Raw genomic sequence first — 22,401 nt, 5'->3', positions numbered from 1 at the left:
CTTCCTTAGAGCTCACTAAGGTTTCAATACCCGGCACAAACGTCATCCTTTGGTGTGACAACACAACGGGTCGACCTCGACCTTATCTCACACCTTCTTTCCGTCGACCCGCATTTGACCGCCTTCACAACCTTAGCCACCCCAGCATGCGAGAATCCGTACGCCTGGTGTCTGACCGTTTTGTGTGGCCACTCATGAAAAAGGACTGCAAAGAATGGGCCCGGACTTGTCTTCAATGTCAACGCAGCAAGGTAAGTAGACATGTATCATCACCTCTTGGACGTTTCGACCAACCTTCCCAGCGATTCAGACATGTCCATATTGACATAATTGGTCCTCTTCCTCACTCTGACAACTATACTTATTGTCTAACTGCAGTCGACCGTTACTCACGTTGGCCTGAAGTCTGGCCAATGTCATCAATCACCGCAGAAGAAGTCTCCAGTACCTTATTGACAGGATGGATTGCGCGTTATGGCATACCCACCACAATAACTACCGATCAAGGTCGCCAGTTTGAATCTGACTTGTTTAAACGCCTCATGCATTTATGCGGTATTAATCGGATTCGTACAACTGCTTATCACCCTTGCGCCAACGGTATGGTGGAACGCATGCATCGCCAACTTAAGGCGGTTTTGATGTGCCACAACGAAACTTGGTGTAAAGCACTACCTTTGGTGCTCCTCGGCATACGATCTTCGCTTAAAGAAGACCTTGGGTTTTCTTCAGCGGAACTGCTATATGGCGAACCTCTTCGCCTGCCAGGAGAACTTCTGACACCTTCAGAAGAAACCACCAACGTAAGTGACCCTTCTGACCTTGTAAATCAGCTCAGGAAGCGCATTAATGTAATGCGTCCGAAGCCTACATCACACCATGCTAAGCCATCGACCTTTGTATTCAAAGACCTGGCCACTGCTTCACACGTGATGCTTCGTGACGATACCGTCCGACGCTCCATGCAGCCTCCTTACTGTGGTCCTTATCGTGTCTTGCATAGAAGTGATAAAACTTTTACGCTTGACATTAACGGAAAAGAGAATACGGTCAGCATTGACCGGCTCAAGCCCGCATACATTTTTGCGCCTCCTGATACTGTTCCACTTTCAGCCAATCAGGCGCCAGCTGGGCACTCTCCTACTTCTCTTTCGGCCACTCCACCAGATGCGCCCATTCATTCACCCGCATCTCCACCTCATAAAACTGCTCCTCAGTTACCCCCACCTGCCCCTTCTCGGCAAGTTACCACTAGGGCTGGTAGGAAAGTTAGGTTTAGAGATGTTCTAGACTTATAAGTTTTACATTACACCTATGTTTCTTTCGATATTTTTTTTCTTTTATACTTTTGTAATACAACATGAATTTTATATGTTTTAAATGATCATATTCATTTTGTTGTGTTTTTACAAACTTTTACTACATTATTAAAGATAAATGTATTCTAGTTATGTTAATATTAAGTTTTATCTTGTCTTTTTGACTTATACCAAAGTATGTGCCATTGTTAGTATGTAAGGTTTAAATTTTACCTAAACTAACTACTTATGTAGCATTTATTTATAAGTAGTACTAAAAAAAACACTTTTATTTACTGAAAAACAATTCTCTTACGTTTTGTGATTTATTGTTTTGTATTTTATTTTGTGCACCGATTTTGCATTACCTACCGTGTATTAATGTTGGTAATTCTATTAACTATTATATTTTTTTTTTTTTGTGTTGTTTAACTTCGATTTTATAACTACTTTTTCTTATTTTTGTATGACTTTCTTTTCTCCGTAGGGGGGTGATGTGGCGAAAGCCACCCTTGGTAGATTATGTTACCATGGTAGTTTTTAATACATTTCATCTGGCACACTTTGTGTCGCCCTGTGGCCACCCTAGGCACAGCGGGATACCCAAGGGCTCGCTCTCTTCCCGCGACATCACCAGCCCGATCGGACGTGTTAATTTCACTCGCGTAATTAGTGTTAAAATAAATGGACTCTTGATATAGTAACGACATAGTTTCAGTTAATCAAATAACTCCATAATTTCATTTTTGAGTAGTCTGATATACCTAAGTTTTATTTTTTTGTTTTGCACTCCTGTTTTAAGATGAGAAAAGGCCGAGGCGGCCCAGCAGATTTAATGTCCAGTCTATTTTGAAATATCCTAAATGATCCTAATATTGCTTTTTATGAAGTCAATATTGTATTTTGCACTCATTTTCACTGACACACACACATACACACTCACGAAATCTTTAGTACTTTCTTAGTTAATAAGTAATTAAACAAATTAATTACGTATTCGCGCGCGAAAGGTGAAACTGTGACAATGAGATGACAAGTGCATCGTTCGTAGGTCACCGCCGCGTGTTTTGAAACTATACAAGGCCAGAACGCAGAGGTTGGGACTGCTCGCGTATATTTTCAAATTAAAATGGTGCCATGATTTACTTGAAAGTATACAAGGCCATTACGCACTAATCGCGTATATTTTCAAGTAAGTTAGGCCAAAATTATGGCTTGAAAATATACTGCAGCAGTTACCACTGCGTACTAATCGTGTATATTTTCAAGTGCCAAGCGGCAATGCGAGCACTTGAAACTATACATGATTAGTTACCAGGTAGCCATTTTGAATTGTTGCTCTCTCTTTCTTTCATGCGGAATAGTAATAAGTCTATTGCTTTCTAAACATTGCATCATCATTCCGCACTTGGCATTGTTTTCGTAACGTGTTTTTTGTTTACATCGTACAGTTAAAAAGTAAATTGATTTAAATTAAACTGTAGAACTGTTGTAAATAGTAAAAATTATCTCAGAAGACGTTCATGAAAGACAGTTACGGTGAATTCAAAACTTGATCAAAAATATGTCTGTAATGATAAGTCTATTAATACCTACTATACACTCACGAGCAATGAATAAGTTCAAGTAGCAAAAAGTCAACACCAAATGACCCCAATTTTTAAAACATTTAATTTAGAATTTGATCAAAATTTACGTTTTTAGTTGGTTATCATAATATTTTGATGTCCTGTTAAATGTAGATACTTTACTTTATATTGCCGACGGAGTCATTAAGCTAGTCTTTTCCGTTCAGGAGCTATCGTCACTGGAACTTTTTTATTGCTCGTGAGTGTAGTAGGTATTACTGTTAATTCATATAAATAATAAGATGGGTATTAGTATTCTAACTTGCAAATATGATTGCTAAAAATATCAATTTATCAATCATATTAGACCTTGATCATCTTTATTTATAAACATTATATAGGTATGAAAGGCAGAACAAGTAAATTGTAGTCATGTACACTTACCGAAATTGTTAAGTAAATCAGAATCAGCATGTAGGTATAAATTATATGCGACAAGTACGCCAATCAAGCAATGTGCGTAATAGCAATGTATATTTTCAAGAACGATTCCGTAAATCTAAACTTGAAAGTATACGCGATTAGTACGCACAAATCGTGTATATTTTCAAGTTAAATATTATTTTTTTTCACTTGAAACTATACAGTGCTAGTACACTATGGGTGCGTTCTGGCCTTGTATAGTTTCAAAACACGCGTCACCGCCACCGGTCAAGGCCGCCGCCGGCGCCGCCCGCGCCTCGCGAGTCCCGTGGTGTCATTCGTATTATTTCGGCAATTTCCGGTCGCGTGCGGCGCACGGATTTATCCTAGAACTGCATACAGTTTGTACTGAGCATCTTCCGTCTCACCCGCCAGGTGATTTCCATCCTGTTTCATACTATGTGTAGGAGCTCGCTCCGTGCGACAATCCGAGCGCACGAGGCCGTTTTTGTTCAAGCAAAAATAAGATCTAATTCTTTCGCAGTAGAAATCAAAATAGGCCAGCTCGATTTAATTTAAGTCGTAACGATAATCAGATTGATGAAATTTCTGTTTAGGGTAGGTATTATGGTTTTATATTGGTATTTCTTGTGAAGTTTTTTTTAAAATGTAGGTACCTAGTATGGTATAGGAAGAAGGAAGGTACATATTTAGAAGGTTTTTCAAATGGTAGTGCGTTGCACGGGCGCACTTTAGGTACAGCCGCCACTGGTCCTGTCACTGTCAATACTCATTCCTGCTATTACTCAATCTACGAGAAGAAGGGAGGGGATGAATGGGAATGGATTAATGATAAATATTGGGGTCATTTGGTATCGGTTTTTTTTTGTGAAACTTTAATAATTTATGTTGACACTAGCTGTTCCCGCGCGCTTCGCTTCGCCTTAAAAAGTTTTCCCGTGGGAATTCCGGGATAAAAAGTAGCCTACCTATGTTCTTTTCCAGGGTCTAGACCGTATGTACGAGTATACCAAATTTCATTCAAATCCGTTCAGTAGTTTTGGCGTGAAAGAGTAACAGACAGACAGACAGACACAGTTACTTTCGCATTTATTATATTAGTTAGGATTTCAACTTCAATCTTTAAATATTTCAATGTAAGTTACCTGCGTGTTGGCGGGCATGAGCGGGCTCTGCGCGGCGAAGTAGGAGCCGGGGCGCGGGCGCAGGTGCCGGTTGTGCATCTCCATCTGCACGATCTTCATGAACTCGATCTGGGCGGCCAGCTTCTGGACTTCCTCCTAGAAAAAGGGGGTGTGGAGGATTAGCATAAGGTTTTGGGAAGATGCTTGACATAATGAAGCACTTATGATGGTAAGTGGTGTGTTGCGTCGCATCGCTTCGTCGCAAAGAACGGTTATAAAAATACTTATACGCGCCGCCAGCTTCTGCACTTCCTCTTGGAATAGGGGAATGTGGCCTGTAGTCCCGCTGTCCTCGTAATTCTTGTCCCCGTTAAACGGGGACAACGGTACTTTCAGAAAATAAATAAAATCAGGCCCGTTGTCCCCGTTGGACGTGAGCTCCTCAACGGGGACAGCGGCACTTAATAAAAAAATTAAAAATCAGACCCGTTGTCCCCGTTCTCAAAATAAACTTTAAAAAACACAAGTATATATTTTTATTTCATGGATTTTATATAATATCTTCACATGAAATCGCTTTTTTTAGCTTAGATCAATTCATAACTAACCTGGGTGATAATTTGGCAAATTTGATGAACGTGTAAATTTTAAAGGATGCGCTAACGGCACGACGAAATACTGCCGCGAAACAAAAGCACAGTTAAGATTGTTGTTTGCAAAACTCTCATAGGATTATTCTAAATCAGTCCAACCAATGAGAGATTCCGTAACTACACTTATAGTGCGACAAACTTTTCAGTTCCGATGAAACCGAACTAAATTGATCCATATATCATTATTTAGTAATGAATTCTATATTCATACAGATTAGATGGGTTTATTAGAACCGCAAGGGTGAATTACCACTACGGGCAAACTTAATATCTTAGAGAATCAAGAAATATTAGACATTTACGTGAGCTCTCACCGGAACAGATAGGTTTGTGGCACTGTACCATTTTGAACATTCATACCGGTCATATTTTTTTTTTATTGCTCATTGAGACGATGGAAAAGTCCTAAAGTCCGTAGAATCTCCGTTTTGTGAAACTTGAAATGTTTTTATTTTTATAAAATTACTAACGCATAGAAAAAATCTGAGATTTTTTTAGGATGATATGGAGGGTTATTCCTATCATCAGAAAAATTATGAGCGTTGTCGAATTTTTTCGGACATTGCCCATTACCTAAAGCCGAGTATGTAACCTTTTGTTTCATTTTATTTTGTCCTTTTCGTGCTAATAGAATTCGGAAGGGACAACGACACGTAAAAATTTGACGGCCCGTTGTCCCCGTTAACTATTGCCCGCAAAGGGGACAACGGAACGAAAATATAATGACGTCCCGTTGTCCCCGTAACGGGGACACAGTTACGGGGACAACGGGACTACAGGGAAAATATAATGACGTCAACGGGACTACAGGGAATGTGGAGGGTTAGCATAAGAAGGTAGGTATGTGGAGGATGCTTGGCAGACCTAAGGAAGCACTCATGATGGTTACTTATTATATCCACCCCAGTGGGTCGTTGAACTCGTTGAGAGGTGCTTAGAGGATTTTATATGTAGGTCTTCTCATCTAGTTAGGTACTACAACAGTTTACCTACTTATATTTCAGTGGAAGAGACTGGCATTCCTACATTTCATCATCATCCTCGTGATTCATGATTCATCACAATATGAATAAAGGGGTTCTCATTGCCCCGAATTACGCTGCATGGTGCTTGAAATTCTGTACAAACTGAAGCAGCGTGATGCGTGGCAGTGTATGACTCGGGTGTCCCAAATTACAACCTTATCCGATCCCGTTGCCACGTCCCTGTCTACTGTGTCAGTGAATACCTTGAGCTCCTCGTTCTCCTGGTACAAGTCTGCGGGCTCGTCGGGCACGAGGCCGATGCCGTTAGTTTTAGGATTACAATCTTCCGATCATGTAGCTGTGGTAGCTACACCCCTGTGTAGCTTGCTACTTGCTAGTTTTAAACGTTAAAATACTCACTTACTGTGTTCATATTTCTAGGATTCGATTAAATTAAAATTAAGCCATGCGCAATTTATGCTTGATAACAAGATGCCGGAAACGTCAGAAAACCCTCAGTCCATAGACAAGACATTTCATAGACAACTTTCTTCTATTCTGTATTATTCCTCGAGATAAGAGCGGTCACAAAGCTGTTGTGAATAATTCCTTCTAACACTAGCTTGTACCTTGAGCTCCTCGTTCTCCTGGTACAAGTCGGCGGGCTCGTCGGGCACGAGGCCGATGCCGTTGAGCGAGGAGGCGGCGCCGCGCGCGCGCGCCCCCGAGTCCCACGTGTCGCCCGTGCCGCGCAGCACTCGTAGCACCTGGGGGTGTGGGGAGCAGATTGTTTATACACTATAATAGAGCGGTGGTACGTCAGTCGGGTAAGCGCCCGCTTCTCACGCCAGAGATGCGGGTTCGAATCCCGGCGCTGACATGTACCAATGAGTTCTTTTAACTTAAGTACAATGTATACCATCACTCTTACGGTGAAGGAAAACATCGTGAGGAAACCTGCATATCTAGATTTTGCACATCTAGATATGTGAACCCACCAACCCGCAGTGAACCAGCGTGGTGGGAAATGGTCCAAGCTTAGGAAGGCAGTTTAGACCTTGGGGATATGCACAAAGGTTCCAATCGAGAGAGCCAGGTGCAGGTACTTACACCTCCACAGAGAATAGAATAGAATACACTATAATAATCATTTATTTCAGGTAATGCATAGGTACCCATATTGTCTTAAAAGTAATTGAAATTAAAAATCTACATAGCTAACGTTTTAAGTCTTATAATAATAACTAGAATAATGTATAGGGTTATACTAGTTATTTGCAAGAGACAGTCACTTGCGAATCACGTCCTGTAGGTCTAGTACGGGTTTGATAGTTTGTAAAAAACTATAAAAGTTTACGTTTTCTCGCATACTAAAGGAGACCTTCATCCAGAAGTATGCTACAATCATGTTGTGTTAAAAACAATTAATACACTAAATAGAATATTGAATATTAAAACTAGGTTACCTTAGGAAGGAACACTAGTAGCACAGTGGTGGACGTCGACAGTTGTGTTCTGATGAAGCCGAGCAGGTACTTGATGTCCGGACCGGCTTGGGGCAGGATCAATAAGCTGAAATACAAAAACAGGAACATTAGAAGATAATTATAATAGGTTGGTATACTATAAGGTGTTAGCCGTAGGTACCTATTTATGTAAAAGGTAAGTACGTAACTATTAAGTAAAAGTTATAGCTATAGTAATGATATACGTAAGAATAAGCTTTAAAAAGTTATTATCATTTATATGATACCTAAATCCATCAATAGTACCTAATTGTACGGAGGGAAGCACTCACTACAGGAAGCAATCTCTACCAGACAACCACTGCACACAATACTCACTGGAAGGCGATCATGAGCGAGTTGACGGTGAATATGTTGTAGATGGCGATGGAGATCAGCCGCGCCTCGTTGTAGAGACTCTCGGCGTGTCTAACTCGGTAGCACACTCGCACTCCCCACAGCAGGAATAGAATTTCACCTGGAATGGAAGACAGTTTTTTGTTGGTTAGTTGTCGAATAATCTCGATTTTTCTATTAGGATCGCCTCTGATAAAGAATCAGTACTTATGAAAATAGTGGACCCGAAATGTAGGCCTCATTTTAATATTGTTTGTTTGTCTGCGAGCCTTATGAACACCGCAATGTATAGTGCGACAGATGTATTTTATACTTAGCATATATTTTAGTTTTATTAAAATTAAACTCAAAATTACATACCTATCGCTAAGCTGTGATCCCACCAATTATAAGTACACTGCTTGAACTTCAAGCCTTTATTGTCTGTTATCTGGAAACAAAAAAAAAACATAATAATTAGAAAAATGCTTAATGAATATAAGAAAGACTGTAGAAGCCAGGACACTTCCTTGAGGTACCCCATACTAAATAGCTAAATACACTCACATCTTCAGCAGAAGGCGGCGCGGACAGCGTCCACGTGCACAAATAAACCAACATGATGAGCAGGATCGGCGCCATCCACTGTAGTAACTGCTTGTCTGTTAGCTTTAGCTTGTGCGCTGATTTGACGCGGTAGGTTAGTGATACCCTGGGGAGGAAATACTTTTCCTGTAGTACTAATATATTGAGGTAGAGTTTCTGGCTGAAGATTACAAACTGGCACATTTGGGGTAGGATGCCCTTATCGAACTTGTAGAGTTTATAGACCGACGAGATTAGGTAGCCAGCAATATCAGGGTGATCTAAACTGAACAAAGAGTGTTGTAGCATTCCTTGATAGAGGCCTACACAATGTCTAGCAGTGGATGGGCTTATGATGATAATATTCACCTCCAAGTCTTCATAAGAAGAGCTGTGTATGTGATGCAGAACCCCATATGCCGCGTCCACTTGGTGGCTATACACGAATACCTGTCCAGCACAGGGAAGATGGCTGCCATCTGGAATAAGACACATAATGTGATGTAGTACTTATGTAAATAGGATAACTTAATGTAGGAAAGTTTCTTTAAGTGATGATCCCATGATTATGGGAACACCCAAATATTCCGAAAAACTTTTTTCCGAATTTGAAAACACCGAATATGTAATTTACGAAATATTGCAATACCGATTTTTTTAAATGCCGAATTCTAAAAATCACGTAAATTATAATTTCGAATATTATAATCACGAAGATTTGTTATTACGATTGTCAAATACACGAACGTTAAAAAATACGATTACTCAAGCATACGAAAAATAAAATACCGATTTATTATAATCACGAAAAATTCAAATCCCGATCGAAAATGTGATAATTCGTGATTTTGACAAAAAAAACCGTAAACGTCTTAACAACCTTAGACCCAAAACCTAAAGATAGGTGCGACGACGAGCAAAGCGAGGAGGAGCGTGTTAGGTGCACATAGATATCGAAAAACAAAGCGGAGCGCAGCGAAGCGGAGCGGAGCGTTTCAAATATAGAGCAAAACAATTGCTCGGAATTTTATGGTGTTTAACCTTAAAAACCTTAGGACCTAAACCTTTCAAATATAGAGTAAAAATATTGTAAATAGAAAACTATTTGTAGTATTTGTTGTTAAGTAACACAACAAAGCAATGAAATTGCTCGGATTTTTACGGTGATGAACCTTAAAAACCTTAGGACCTAAATCTAAAGATAGGTGCGACGACGAGCAAAGCGAGGAGGAGCGTGTTAGGTGCACATAGATATCGAAAAACAAAGCGGAGCGCAGCGAAGCGGAGCGGAGCGTTTCACATAATATAGCTTAAAAAATATTGTTAAATTGTATACGGATTATGCTGTTAATAAACACACTATTCTTATTAACTATTTCTTGTTAACTAAGATACATTCGGGAATTTGTATTTTAGGAATATTAAAAGTTCGGGATTCGTAATTTTAATAATTCGTTATAATAAAAGGTCGTACTTTTAAAACATCGAAATAATAATATTCGGAAAATTGACTTTCGTGATTTTAATAAATATGTTGTTTGAAATTTCGTTTATTGACTAATCGTGATTTTCGTTATTCGGAAACTTGAAATTCGGGATTGTGAATTATTCGGAACTATGAAATTCGTAATTTTAAAAATCGTTATTTTCATATTCGTAAAAAAGTAATTCGGATTTATGTAGTGTACCCCATGATTATAATATCAGTTTACGGACAATAGATGTTGCGGAATGGTATGTTTATCTTTGTGGGTAAACGTGTTTTAGCCATAACATCTCTGTATTCAACATAGATCGCAATATAGTCACTGGTATCTATAGCCAAACCAGGAATATAAAAACCCTCGCCATATTGCGGAAAAGCAATAGAACTTTTTTCTTGCACTGGTATCACAAAGTGTCATAAACTCAAAATGTCATTTGTCTATTGCTGTCAAACTGTGGTGCTGTCAATGCGTAGTGTTTATTATAGCTTTTGTGAGTTTTTTGTGTTTCTAAATGCCGAAAACTATCCATAGCCGTGAAAGGAAACTAATTTACCACAAACACAAGTATTTATCGGAGTAAAAGTCCGTGGGATTGGACTTTATTTCTCTTGATAACATAACTGATGCTATTGTCAAAATGACTTGTAGGTGTATAGTATAGTATGAGCAAATAAATTGGCAAATTTTTAAGCTATTACTGTAGTTTTTATTAACTACATTACAATAGTTGAAACAGAAATTGAAAAATTGATTATTAATCTTGGTGGCAGTGAAAGCGATTCATCAAGGGACGGCGAATCCGAGACATCTGAAATATATCATATGAATACCTACATATGAAATCGGTTGAATATTTAGGTTCTAATTTTGACTGATTATACCTACACATATTTTAGTTCTGCATGCAAACCTGTAAGAGGCTAAGATGTACTTTATTTCGAATTCCTGTAAGGATGGAAAATAATAAGCCACTTACTCTTGTCTTTTGAATGCTTAAAACCATTTCAGCAAATATGCCTTTAGATCATTTTATCTATTTTCAAATTGCCGTTAATGAGTACCTACAAGGTAAATACCTACACAACTGTAATATAAATGTGGGTGTGCACGATGTTTTCCTTCACCTTTAGACTGTTAGTACACGTCATGTTACTTAAGTTCCAAATAACCCATAGGATATATCCTCTCACTGAGCTACTCACACTCTTTTCAAAATAAATCATAAATACATTACTATTATAAATTTGAGCATGGCCAATTCACATTGGTATGACTATACTTAGTGTTGCAGTCCTCAACGCGAATGTGGCGCTCTTAATACAGGGTTTTTATATTCCTGGTTTGGCTTTACGTAGTTAAAGATGTCATGGAGCTGGGGCAGGTTACTTTCTAACAGTATTCAAGAGTATAAACCACATTCCTTATCTTACCATCTTTATGGACTGTGTTGATCCTTACTAATATTATTAAATGCGAAAGTCTGCCTGTCTGTCTGTTACTTTTTCACGCCAAAACTACTGAACGGATTCGAATGAAATTTGGTATACATACGGTCAAGACCCTGAGAAAGAACATAGGCTACTTTTTATCCCGGAATTTCCACGGGAAGCCTTTTTAAGGCGAAGCGAAGCGCGCGGGTTCACTAGTCTTAAATAAACCATTTTCATCCACCATCTCACCTCCATATACATGATAGCACACCCGAGGAGCGTGATGGTGAGGAACACGGGGCTGGCCACGCGGAACACCTTGACGCGGCGGTGCCGGCGGGTGTACGCCGCCAGCAGCACCGTCAGCACGGCGCAGCTCACCGATATCACTAGCAGGGATATCCTGGAACGGAGAGTGGGGGAATTTTAATACAGTAAGCACATAAACATCATTTCTTACACCATAAGATTGGGAACAGATTGATGAAAATAACACTCTTTTTTTTCTTTACCATATTTGAAGAAAAAAAACTTGGTTGGACCGGCAATTTTCAGGGATATCTATGATATGGCATCTTTTAACAAAGCTTAAAAAACCATATATATTTTTTTAATATTTTACAAGTCTAACAGTTGAGGCATATAATGGATATAATAGATGGCAATAAAATATAGGTTTAAAGTTTAAACCCAACAACCCAACCCATTTCATTATAATAAATCATTTATTTCGGATTAATCCATATTTTGTTAGTAACAATGAACTTAAATTAGTAATGGTTTTAAATTAAAAATAAATATAATTAAATTATAAATTAATTCATTGATTACACCTTCAGCATTGCACATTCAGATAGATTTCGGAGATGATTCTTTTTTTATTTGGGTAAGTACTTCTTGCATAGGCAGCATAAAACATCTTTAAAATTTGAGTAGTTACATCAGATGCTTACCTATTCTGAGAGGGGACGAGGTTCCCGCACATAGCTCTCTCCAGTGGAACCCTTGTACATATCCCCTTAGTTTCAGATCAGCCAGCCTAGCTCCCGAGTAAACTGGAGCAGCAAGCCTTGGTTGACCGAAAGATGTTTACCGAAAGGACCAGTTATAAGTAGCCAGGCAGGGCTCGGGCCCGCGGCACGTGTCGCACTGCTGGCAACATTCGAGGCCATTCTCCAGTTATATTTACCTCCCAATATCCAGTAACTACCTAGTGGGCCTTGGGTTTAACCTTAAGGACTATAGATTGTACCGTAAGGGCCCCCAGCCTGGCTGAGGCAGCCAGTAAAATAAATGGGAATTGGTGGCTGCCTAGTGCCGGGCTCCTATAAAATGTCATGGTATGTTTTATTGGCTGCCAGGCTGCCTAGTTTGCGGGGGCACTAATTACACAGCCTGGGCAGTCAGGTAATCAGCATGACTGCCAGGAGGCAAACAATACCTAGTATTTATGTGAAATGTTTACCGAAAGGACCAGTTGTAAGTAGCCAGGCAGGGCTCTGGGCCCCGACACGTGTCGCAGCCCGGCGCGCACTGCTGGCACTCGAACGGACCGCTCCACTGCTCGAGGCCATTCTCCTCGTACTCTTGATATGCAACTGGAAATGGAATGAAATAAAAGGTTAGACATGACTTATTTAGAGTTATTAGTTAGTTAGTTAGTTATATTGGCTAAGGTGTTCAATCAGTGTGTTCTGCCTATCCTCACTTACGGAGCCGAAACATGGACGCTCACTAAAGCCAACATGCACAAAATAAAAGTCGCACAAAGGGCGATGGAGCGCGCCTTGCTCGGCATCTCTCTTGTGGATCGTGTGCCCAATGTCGAAATTCGACGTAAAACTCGTGTGGATGACGTGCGTAGCCGAATCACAAGATTAAAGTGGAGATGGGCAGGACACTTGGTAAGGAGGGACGACGGCAGGTGGACTGGGGCAGTCACAGAGTGGTGGCCAAGAACTGGCAAACGAGGAATAGGCAGACCGCCGGCCCGATGGTCTGATGACATTGTTAAGGTGGCCGGTAGACACTGGACTAGACTCGCACAGGACCGGAAGAGATGGCGTGATAGGCTTATACCCAGCAGTGGGCAGATACGGACTGATAATGATGATGATGATTGGGCTTTCGTTGGGCGTTCGTTGGACCGGTCTGTACGCAGCTTAAGAGGTAAGAGTACTTTGCGGCCCTTTTATTTGTAAGTTTTTACGAACGTGGAGTGAAGTAAGTTCTAAAAATAAATTACCTATTTATTTTGAAAAATATAAACTAGAAGTTACTAAACTTTGTACCACAACATTTGCAACAGGTTGAGGAATCGTAAATACCTAATAAGAATCCATTGAATTAATTTTTACTTTAACTACCTTTTGGGAGGTTTTGATAGTGGAAATAATTAGATAGGCAATTAAAACTTATTATTATACTCACCAAACAAATGAATACTTATATGAATTTTACAAAAAAAAAGAAACCACAAATCAAAATACAAAATAGTCGCCGCGCAAAAAGTTTCAGAGAAGAAAAAAGTGACAGTCTATTTGACAGGTGACAGCTGCTATTTTTTTCTGACAAAAACTCGGCAAAGAACATTCTCCAAACAGCCAGCAATTCACACATACTTTCCACTAAAGAGCCGTTGAACCCGTCGGGGTGGTGCGTGGAGTAGTGCCCGGCGCGGCACCGGCAGACGTACGAGCCGCGCGCCCAGCCCGGGGACCAGGCGCTCATCTCGCGGTTCGGTGAGTAGTCGCACTGGAAATATTTAAGTATATTTACTTTTTTACTGATAATTACTGAAGTGAAATTCATTTATTTAGAGGAAAAAATTAAAATGAAATAGGTACTATATAATAATTAACTTAAGCCTAATAATAAATAATACACTATGTTACAACCTAAACTACCTATACAGGGTGTTGCAAAAAGGGTATACTAAGTCGAAACCTACATGCGCAGCATGGCATATCTAAGCCTGAAACTGAAATCAGAATTTGAAAATTCGCGAAAAAAAAATTCATTTTCCATAGTCACGTGACCAACAAAGTTTCTATGGAAAATGATTTTTTTTTTCGCGAATTTTCAAATTCTGATTTCAGTTTCAGGCTTAGATATACCATGCTGCACATGTAGGTTTCGACTTAGTATACCAATTTTGCAACACCCTGTATATTATACAAACTATAAAACTATAAATAAAATAGCCCTTCTAGGTCTGATCCCTGTGGGAGGGTTTATGCTGGCCCAATATATTTACTTGTGAAAACTTTATTGCACACAGTAGGTATAGATAGATAGACAAATACATTGTAAATGAAAAAACACAGTAAATTATAAAAGGTGGGTGTATTAATAAAATGCAATTTCTTCCAGCTAGCAATGAAGTTATCATATTTGTGGCTTTGTACTATTCGTTATAGGTAACAAAAAGTAGTATATAGAATGATTTTTATAGGTAGGTATTATTATCACGTCGAAACTCGAACGTCGAAACATATGTAAGTGAAATAGTAACCGCGTGACAAATGTGTGAATTTTGAGTGAATGGATTAACCGATTTTTATGAAACTATCCTTGCCATTAAAGGAAACCTTTTCACCCTCATAATAATAACTAAGATATTATGTTTCGGAGGGCAAGTAGGAGGTTCTATTTCCTCTTTCCCATATCTTCTTATAAATGCCAGCGGTACGGTTATTTAAACGCAAGTGTAGCCGGAAATTTGAAAATGAAGATCTTCCTTAGCCATAAGCCATACGATGTACAGTGAAACTATAAAGTCCTGAAATTAAATGAGGGCACTGCTATCTTTCATGTAGCAACCCTATATAGCGAAACATAACTGACTTTGATACTTGAAATTTTGCCTGTTAACTTTCTACCTATTTATGTATTTTAAAAACAACTTATCATCCACAAAAAAGTTCTTATACAAGCTAGAAGGTGTTAATATGAAGGCTAATAGTGAAACCAATAAATATTTATTTAGATAACGTTATTACAACTGTATAAAAAAACTGGATCTGTTGACGAAGGGCACACATAGTAAAGACATCAATTTCTCTTTTTGGACGGCCAGTTCTGTTTCTTCCAGGAATTAGAAATATTACATATTTTGCCCTCTTTGGCACGCTGGTCCGATGTAACTATAAAATAAAATAAAAAATCTTTTTGAGTTACACAATACTACCAAATTCACACAATGTGAATTTAGTAAGTAAACAAAAAATATATCATCAAGTATCAAAATGTTAAGGTTTGACTCAACTGAAACCAGATGAAACCTACAATCATTGATATGTAAACAATGTTCGACTTGGGCTCTAAACCTAGGTTTATCGATAAATGATGCGTTGGTACTAATAAAAAATGAGTTATTACAATTTGTACAATGCTACATACCCGTCATAGACGCTGTTCGAGCGTAAACATCCTCCAAATTCGACAAAATAAGTCCAGCTTGATGTTCCGCTACACATTGTATTAAAACTCGATAAATAACTTCACTAGCTTGACTACGAATATTTTTCTTCATCTTCCTAATTGCAACCAAGCGTAAATTGTTGCTTTTACCTAGAAAATTTTAGTTCCTCAAACATTAATTTCAGGACTTTATAGTTTCACTGTAGGTGGGTATGGGAAGTAAGTTAGTGTAGTAAAAGTAGATTAATAGGTACAAGTACTTACAAAGAAAGATAAACGAGATTTTGGAAAAACACCAGGTGCGATTCCCGGCCTGGGATTAAAAAATATATAATAAACACGTTGTAACTTACGTAAGTGGTTTCATTAGGGCATTTGTGTGTTCCGTAGAATGAGTATATTTGGTTGTCGTTTTCAGTCAGGGGGTCGGGCTCACATTGGTTGATCTCTAGGTTTGAAATGTCTATGTCCAGATTCACCACGCCTTTTAAACTGCAAAGGAAAACGTAGGTACTTAATTCGTTATTGTAAGGCAAAATTGTTCCTGATTTACTATGAATAACTCTCGGAGAGTAACAAGTAGAGATCCAAAGTGTAATTATTACTAATTAAATTAAATTTAAAATTGCCATCTTCATTATTTAATTTAATTAAGTTTAATTTTATTATTGTTCTTTTTGTAACCCGTGCTGGTAGTGGGGCGGAGTACCCAGTAATACAGGTTTTTAACCTAGCATAGGGGCTCTGGCTATTTTATTGTATTGAAATGTTTTGAACAATAAACTATTTTCATTTTCATTTTCATATGACGGGCGGATCGAAAGTCTGCTCCCATGGTACTCGTGATGATCGGGTCTTGGACTGCGAGGGTCATTCAACGGAATCGGGTCCTGGTTTATTTTCCTACGAGCAGGCTAGGCGCGAGCCTACTGTTATTGTGTTGGGTTAAAGTTTAAAAATAACGTGAAATCCATAACACAATCCCATCCCTACTAAGGTTAAGTAAAAGTAGGCAGGGTTAACTCACTCTCTAACTGTAGGCACCGGCACAGTGTAGGAGAGCAGCCATCGCTTCGCCTCGCAACTGTAGTAAGGAAACGTCCACCAACCCTGTGGAAGAAAGTAAATTGTTTCATTCACTTCATCATAATCATCAATCTGCACCAGTGCGGGATAAGGGGTTTAGACAGAAGTCGTCTGACGATGACGTCACCATATCGCCACATGATTTAGTTTTCAGACCCTTCAATTTACCTACTTATAAATAATGTTCAAAAATGTTTTAAACATAAAGTTAGTGTAGATATTAGTAAGTAATTTCTGGCAACACTGCGTGTTGCAAATGTCATTTCTTATTTATTTTTTGCATGTGGCAATTCGCCCCTTCTGATTTTTCCATTGCCCATGGACGGCAACTCTATTTGAAATTTAACTTAAAATGAATAAAATACAGTCCACTAAACCCACTTCGCATTTTATTTATACATGCGAAAGTGGTCCTTCGATAAAACAAATAATAATAGATATAAACAAAAGTTGTGCAGTTGTGAGCAAAGCGGCACGTGCGTGCACGCTCAACAGTTTGGATTGCAGTGTATTTCAGAGTATTCAGAGATAAGTGTGATCTAAGGTGATCATACACCTTAAGCTCCACTACAACATATTGCAGCGGCGGCGGTAAGCTTACGGACATTCGTGAGTTTTTAAACATTTTCACTTCTGGCGGAGCAATATCTGGAGGTGTAGGTAGACGCTTGTGCATCTACCTCCTTTTCGTTTGTGACAAACGTGACGTCACTTCACTTTTGCGGTGAGGTTGGTAGCCTGACTGTTCTGTCACATTGACGTGACGGGCCAGTTTTGTTCCTGAGGTTGGCAGTACTGCGTATCTGTCACAGTTGACAGGTGACGGACGACACTTCGTAAACAAAACATCGAGTTCAGTGTTTGTGTGATAAAAAGGCTATAAAAGTGCATTATAAAGCTTAAGTGAAGTGAATTTAAACAAATTAAACAATGGAAAACGAACTAAAGTCATTAAAAGTACTCCGCGCGCAATTAAAAGGGACATTTACGCGAATGCAATCTTTTGTAAACGATGCTAGTTTTTCCAATGCAAACGTTGAGATGTTACAGGCCAGGAAGGATAAATTAAACAGTACACTTAAAGACTATGAAAAGGTACAGTTAGATATTTTAACTATTGATGATCAAGACGGAGAAAGTATGGGCCATTTGGAAGAAAAATATTTCACAATAATTTCAAAGATAAATGAAAGGTTAAATCAACTTAATTCCATCGAGACTTCTTCCAATAGTAATGTTTCAACATCCAAATTGCCCAATATTGATCTTCCTGTCTTTTCTGGCAAAGATTTTACAAAATATACTTCCTTTATGGATATGTTCACAGCTGTAATACATAATAATAATACTTTATCAGATGTTCAAAAACTTTTTTATCTCAGAAAATATTTATCTGATGATGCATTGTCGGTAATCATTAACCTTCCTATTGTAAATGAGTCATACAAAGAAGCTTTAACTTTATTAAAGAAACGCTTTGACAATCAAACAAGATTAATATTAAATCATATTAATATCATATTAGAGTTGCCGTCCATGCAGAAGGGCACTGCGACCTCTATAAGGTCCTTTATTTCAGAAGTAGAGCAGCAATTATATGCTCTTAAAAATTTAAAACAGCCGACCCATGAATGGGATATGATGCTGATTGCTATATTAACTAAAAAGTTAGATCAATTTACAAACCGGGCCTATCAACTTGAGAGGAATTCGGATAGCCTGCCAACGATGGTAGAGTTTTTATCATTCTTAGAAAAGCGTGCTATGGCGCTAGAAGATAGTGGTACTTATGAAAGTTATCACAAAAAGTTTATGCAAAAATCAGTGAGCAATGTTGTCACTAATAATATTTGCAAATTTTGCAATGGATCCAACCATGCTATACATGGTTGCCCTTCATTCAAGATGGCTCCTATAGAAGTCCGTCATAATTTCATTTCGTCAAACAAGTTATGTACCATTTGTTTAAAATCACATTTTGGAATAAAATGTAAATTCAATTTTCAATGCCAAAAATGCAAAAAGGGTCACAATACGCTTCTCCATATGGACGCCAAGCCTAATAATGATCAAGCGGTTACATTATCTTGTAATGATTCTTTAAAAAATGTTGTCTTACCCACTATAAGGGTAAAATTGTTTGATGTCCAAGGACGCGAGTTCTTTGTAAGGGCATTGCTTGACTCAGGCAGTCAAGCATCATTTGTTTTATCTTCACTGTCAAACAGATTAGGTTTGAAGGCAGAACCACAAGAGACCAATGTTGTGTCCTTTGGTAATAAAAGTAGCATGTTAAATAAATGTGTAAAAATTACATTACATTCTCCAGTGTCAAATGTACAATTAAATGTAAACTGTCTTATAACCGACACTATTACCACACATCTTCCACAGAATCCAATTGATATCTCAAAGTTAATATTACCTGCGAACATGGTTTTATCCGATGACAACTTTAACATACCAGCTGAAATAAGCTTACTTCTTGGTGCTGACATTTACTTCAATATTTTGTTAAACAATCAGATAAAACTAGAGGGAGGTCTTCTACTTCAAAACACCTTGTTTGGCTATGTGGTGGGTGGTAGTTGTGTAGGCCAAAATTTAAAAAATCGTGACTTAGTCTCAAACCATTTGACTATTTGTGATCATGAAAAGTTAGAAAACGTCATGGAACGGTTTTGGGACACTGAAAAAATTCCTGAAGCTGATGTAAAGAATGCTCCTGCTATTCAGAAGGCTGAAAAATGCTTTCAAGATTCGGTTAAAGTTATTGATAAAAAGTTCTATGTAGATATGCCTCTCTCCGTTGATAATATAGAGCAGTTGCAGCTTGGGGATTCCTTTTCAGTAGCGTTCCAAAGGTTTCTGGCATTGGAGAAAAAATTTCAAAAATATCCTTCATATTTAGAACAATATAAAAATTTTGTAGATGAATATATTAATTTAGGACATGCTAAAATTGTTGATATTAGCAGTTATAATTTGCCAAATGATTTAGTTTACTTTCTAGGACATCATGCTGTAATGAACCCAGACAGCAAAACAACCAAATTACGTGTCGTGTTTCAAGGGAATTTAAAATCAAAGAGTGGAGTGTCTCTCAATGATGTACTGCTAAATGGTCCCGTTGTTCAAAGTGAGTTATTTGACATTCTTTTATTGTTTCGGACTTATAAATTCACACTTATTTCTGATGTAAAGAAAATGTTCAGAGCTATAAATTTGAATCCTTATCAAAATGGTCTCCAAAACATTTTATGGAGAGACAACCCAACAAAACCCATCAGTTGCTTACAACTTCAGACCGTGACATATGGGCTGAAACCGTCGACTTTTCTGGCCACCAGATGTTTGATAGAGCTCGCAAATAATTATGAAGATGAGTTTCCTCTTGCAGCTCAGGCTCTACGATCCTGTACCTATGTAGATGATGTCCTAGCAGGTGCCGATGATGTAGAGCAGCTCTATAAGCTAAAATCTGAGTTGATTGCCTTATTGGACAAGGGTAGCTTTCAACTGCATAAATGGTGCTCCAATTTTCCTGGTGTCCTTGATGATGTTCCCATAGAACATAGGTATTTTGATGAGGTTGAACTAACCAACAATAATATGATTAAAACATTAGGTCTGACACTTAATGTCGTTGAAGACACCTTTAATTTCACAGGTCCTATAGTACCACAAACATTAAAAACAAAGAGACAGGTATTAAGTGCAATTGGTAAAATTTTTGATCCTCTTGGATTAATTGGACCCATTGTTATTCAAGCCAAGTTATTTATGCAGGAATTATGGTCAATGAGTCTTGATTGGGACACCATATTACCTGACAAACAGTTACAATTTTGGAACTCGTTATTAAATACTATAATAAGCATGGAAGTACTTACAATACCAAGATATATATCTTCAACAAATATGTTAGAGGTAGAGTTAATCGGCTATTGCGATGCATCAATGAAAGCATATGGATGCTGTCTCTATTTAAGAATTATTAATAATGATGGTTCAATTCTAGTAAACTTGCTTTGCTCAAAGACAAGAGTTGCACCTTTAAATAAAACATTAACAATTCCAAGGTTAGAATTAAATAGTGCTGTTTTGCTATCACAATTGACTCATAGAGTATACAATAAATTAAAGTTGAAATTACCATTTAAAGTATTTTTATACAGTGACTCTCAAATTACATTGGCTTGGATTAAATCCCTAAAAATCAAATCAAATCCTTATGTTACAAATAGAGTAAAAGATATTAATAATCTGACTCATGGTTTTCAATGGTCATATGTTAACACTACAAAAAATCCTGCGGACCTTTTGACAAGATCAATTGACCCCAAGAAATTACAGACAACGGAGCTTTGGTGGCATGCTACTCCTGACCTCTTGTCAAGAGATTTCAAACACCTACCTGTAGAGGTTAACTATCCCATTCCTGTTAATACTGAAACATTAAGTTTCCCTGTAAATTACTGCAGGGTAGAGCAGCCAGATGAAATAATAGAGATTTTCAATAAATATTCCGACCTTAACAAATTACAAAGGATTGTAGCATATATCCTACGCTTTAAGAACAATTGCTTAAACAAAAATGGTAACATGATGGGATCATTGACTCCTATTGACCTCAATGATGCTTTAAATATAATAATCCGTAGCGTACAGCGAAAGTACCTATCTAATGAAATAGAGTCACTTTTAAATGAAAAACCTATTAAATCCAATTTATCAAGCTTGCATCCATTTCTTGATCAATATGGTATTTTGAGGGTGGGTGGTCGCTTGCAAAATGCAAGTAACATCACATATGAAAAAATGCACCCAATAATATTGCCCAAGCATACATATATAACCAAGTTAATAATTGAAAGAGAACATTTGCGACTTTTGCATGCTGGGCCTAAATTATTATTAAGCTCTCTGTCACAAAAATATTGGCTTGTTAGTGGCATACACCAAGTTAAAAAGGTGGTGCACAAATGCATGAAATGTGCCCGTTTGAAGGCTACAGTTTCTAAGCAACTGATGGGATCCTTACCCATAGAGCGACTTTCTCCCTCTACTAGAGCCTTTCAAGTAGTAGGGATTGATTTTTGTGGCCCATTTGAGGTAAAGTCTTTAAGAATAAGAAAACCACTCATTTCAAAGGCATATGTTGCACTATTTGTTTGTTTTGCTGTCAAGGCGATACATGTAGAGCTGGTAAGCGACCTAACCACAGAAAACTTTTTGGCATGTTTAAAAAGATTTATTGCGAGGCGTGGGCTTCCCACAAAAATATTTTGTGATAATGCAAAGACCTTTAAAGGCGCAGCAAATAGTTTAAGGGAGTTGTACGAACTTCATTCAAATAAAAAACATGTAGAGTCTGTTGAAAACTTTTGTAATACAAAATTTATTCAATTTAAATTTATTCCAAGCTATGCTCCGGAATTTGGAGGATTGTGGGAGGCTGGAGTGAAAAGTGTAAAGTTTCATCTCAAAAGAATAGT

At 38.1% G+C, this 22,401-nt stretch overlaps 1 protein-coding gene across 4 annotated transcripts in view; it reads right to left on the bottom strand.

Moving 5' to 3' along the window:
• The window catches only part of LOC105387204 (probable G-protein coupled receptor CG31760), a 75,471-nt gene that overhangs the window by 6,213 nt on the left and 46,857 nt on the right, over positions 1-22,401 (bottom strand). For all 4 annotated transcript variants that reach the window (XM_048623977.1, XM_048623992.1, XM_048623968.1 and 1 more), the window contains 12 exons: positions 16,845-16,927; positions 16,171-16,309; positions 14,017-14,149; positions 12,861-12,993; positions 11,645-11,798; positions 8,848-8,957; positions 8,461-8,605; positions 8,275-8,344; positions 7,897-8,035; positions 7,519-7,624; positions 6,682-6,819; positions 4,456-4,590 (listed from right to left, as the gene is read on the bottom strand). In XM_048623977.1, coding sequence (XP_048479934.1) covers positions 4,456-4,590; positions 6,682-6,819; positions 7,519-7,624; positions 7,897-8,035; positions 8,275-8,344; positions 8,461-8,605; positions 8,848-8,957; positions 11,645-11,798; positions 12,861-12,993; positions 14,017-14,149; positions 16,171-16,309; positions 16,845-16,927 — 1,485 coding nt within the window. The remainder of the gene's footprint in view (positions 1-4,455; positions 4,591-6,681; positions 6,820-7,518; positions 7,625-7,896; positions 8,036-8,274; positions 8,345-8,460; positions 8,606-8,847; positions 8,958-11,644; positions 11,799-12,860; positions 12,994-14,016; positions 14,150-16,170; positions 16,310-16,844; positions 16,928-22,401) is intronic.

The sequence above is a fragment of the Plutella xylostella genome, chromosome 3 (assembly GCF_932276165.1).
Source record: "Plutella xylostella chromosome 3, ilPluXylo3.1, whole genome shotgun sequence".
Taxonomy (NCBI): Eukaryota; Metazoa; Arthropoda; class Insecta; order Lepidoptera; family Plutellidae; genus Plutella; species Plutella xylostella.
This window is presented reverse-complemented; position numbering and strand designations above follow the sequence as displayed.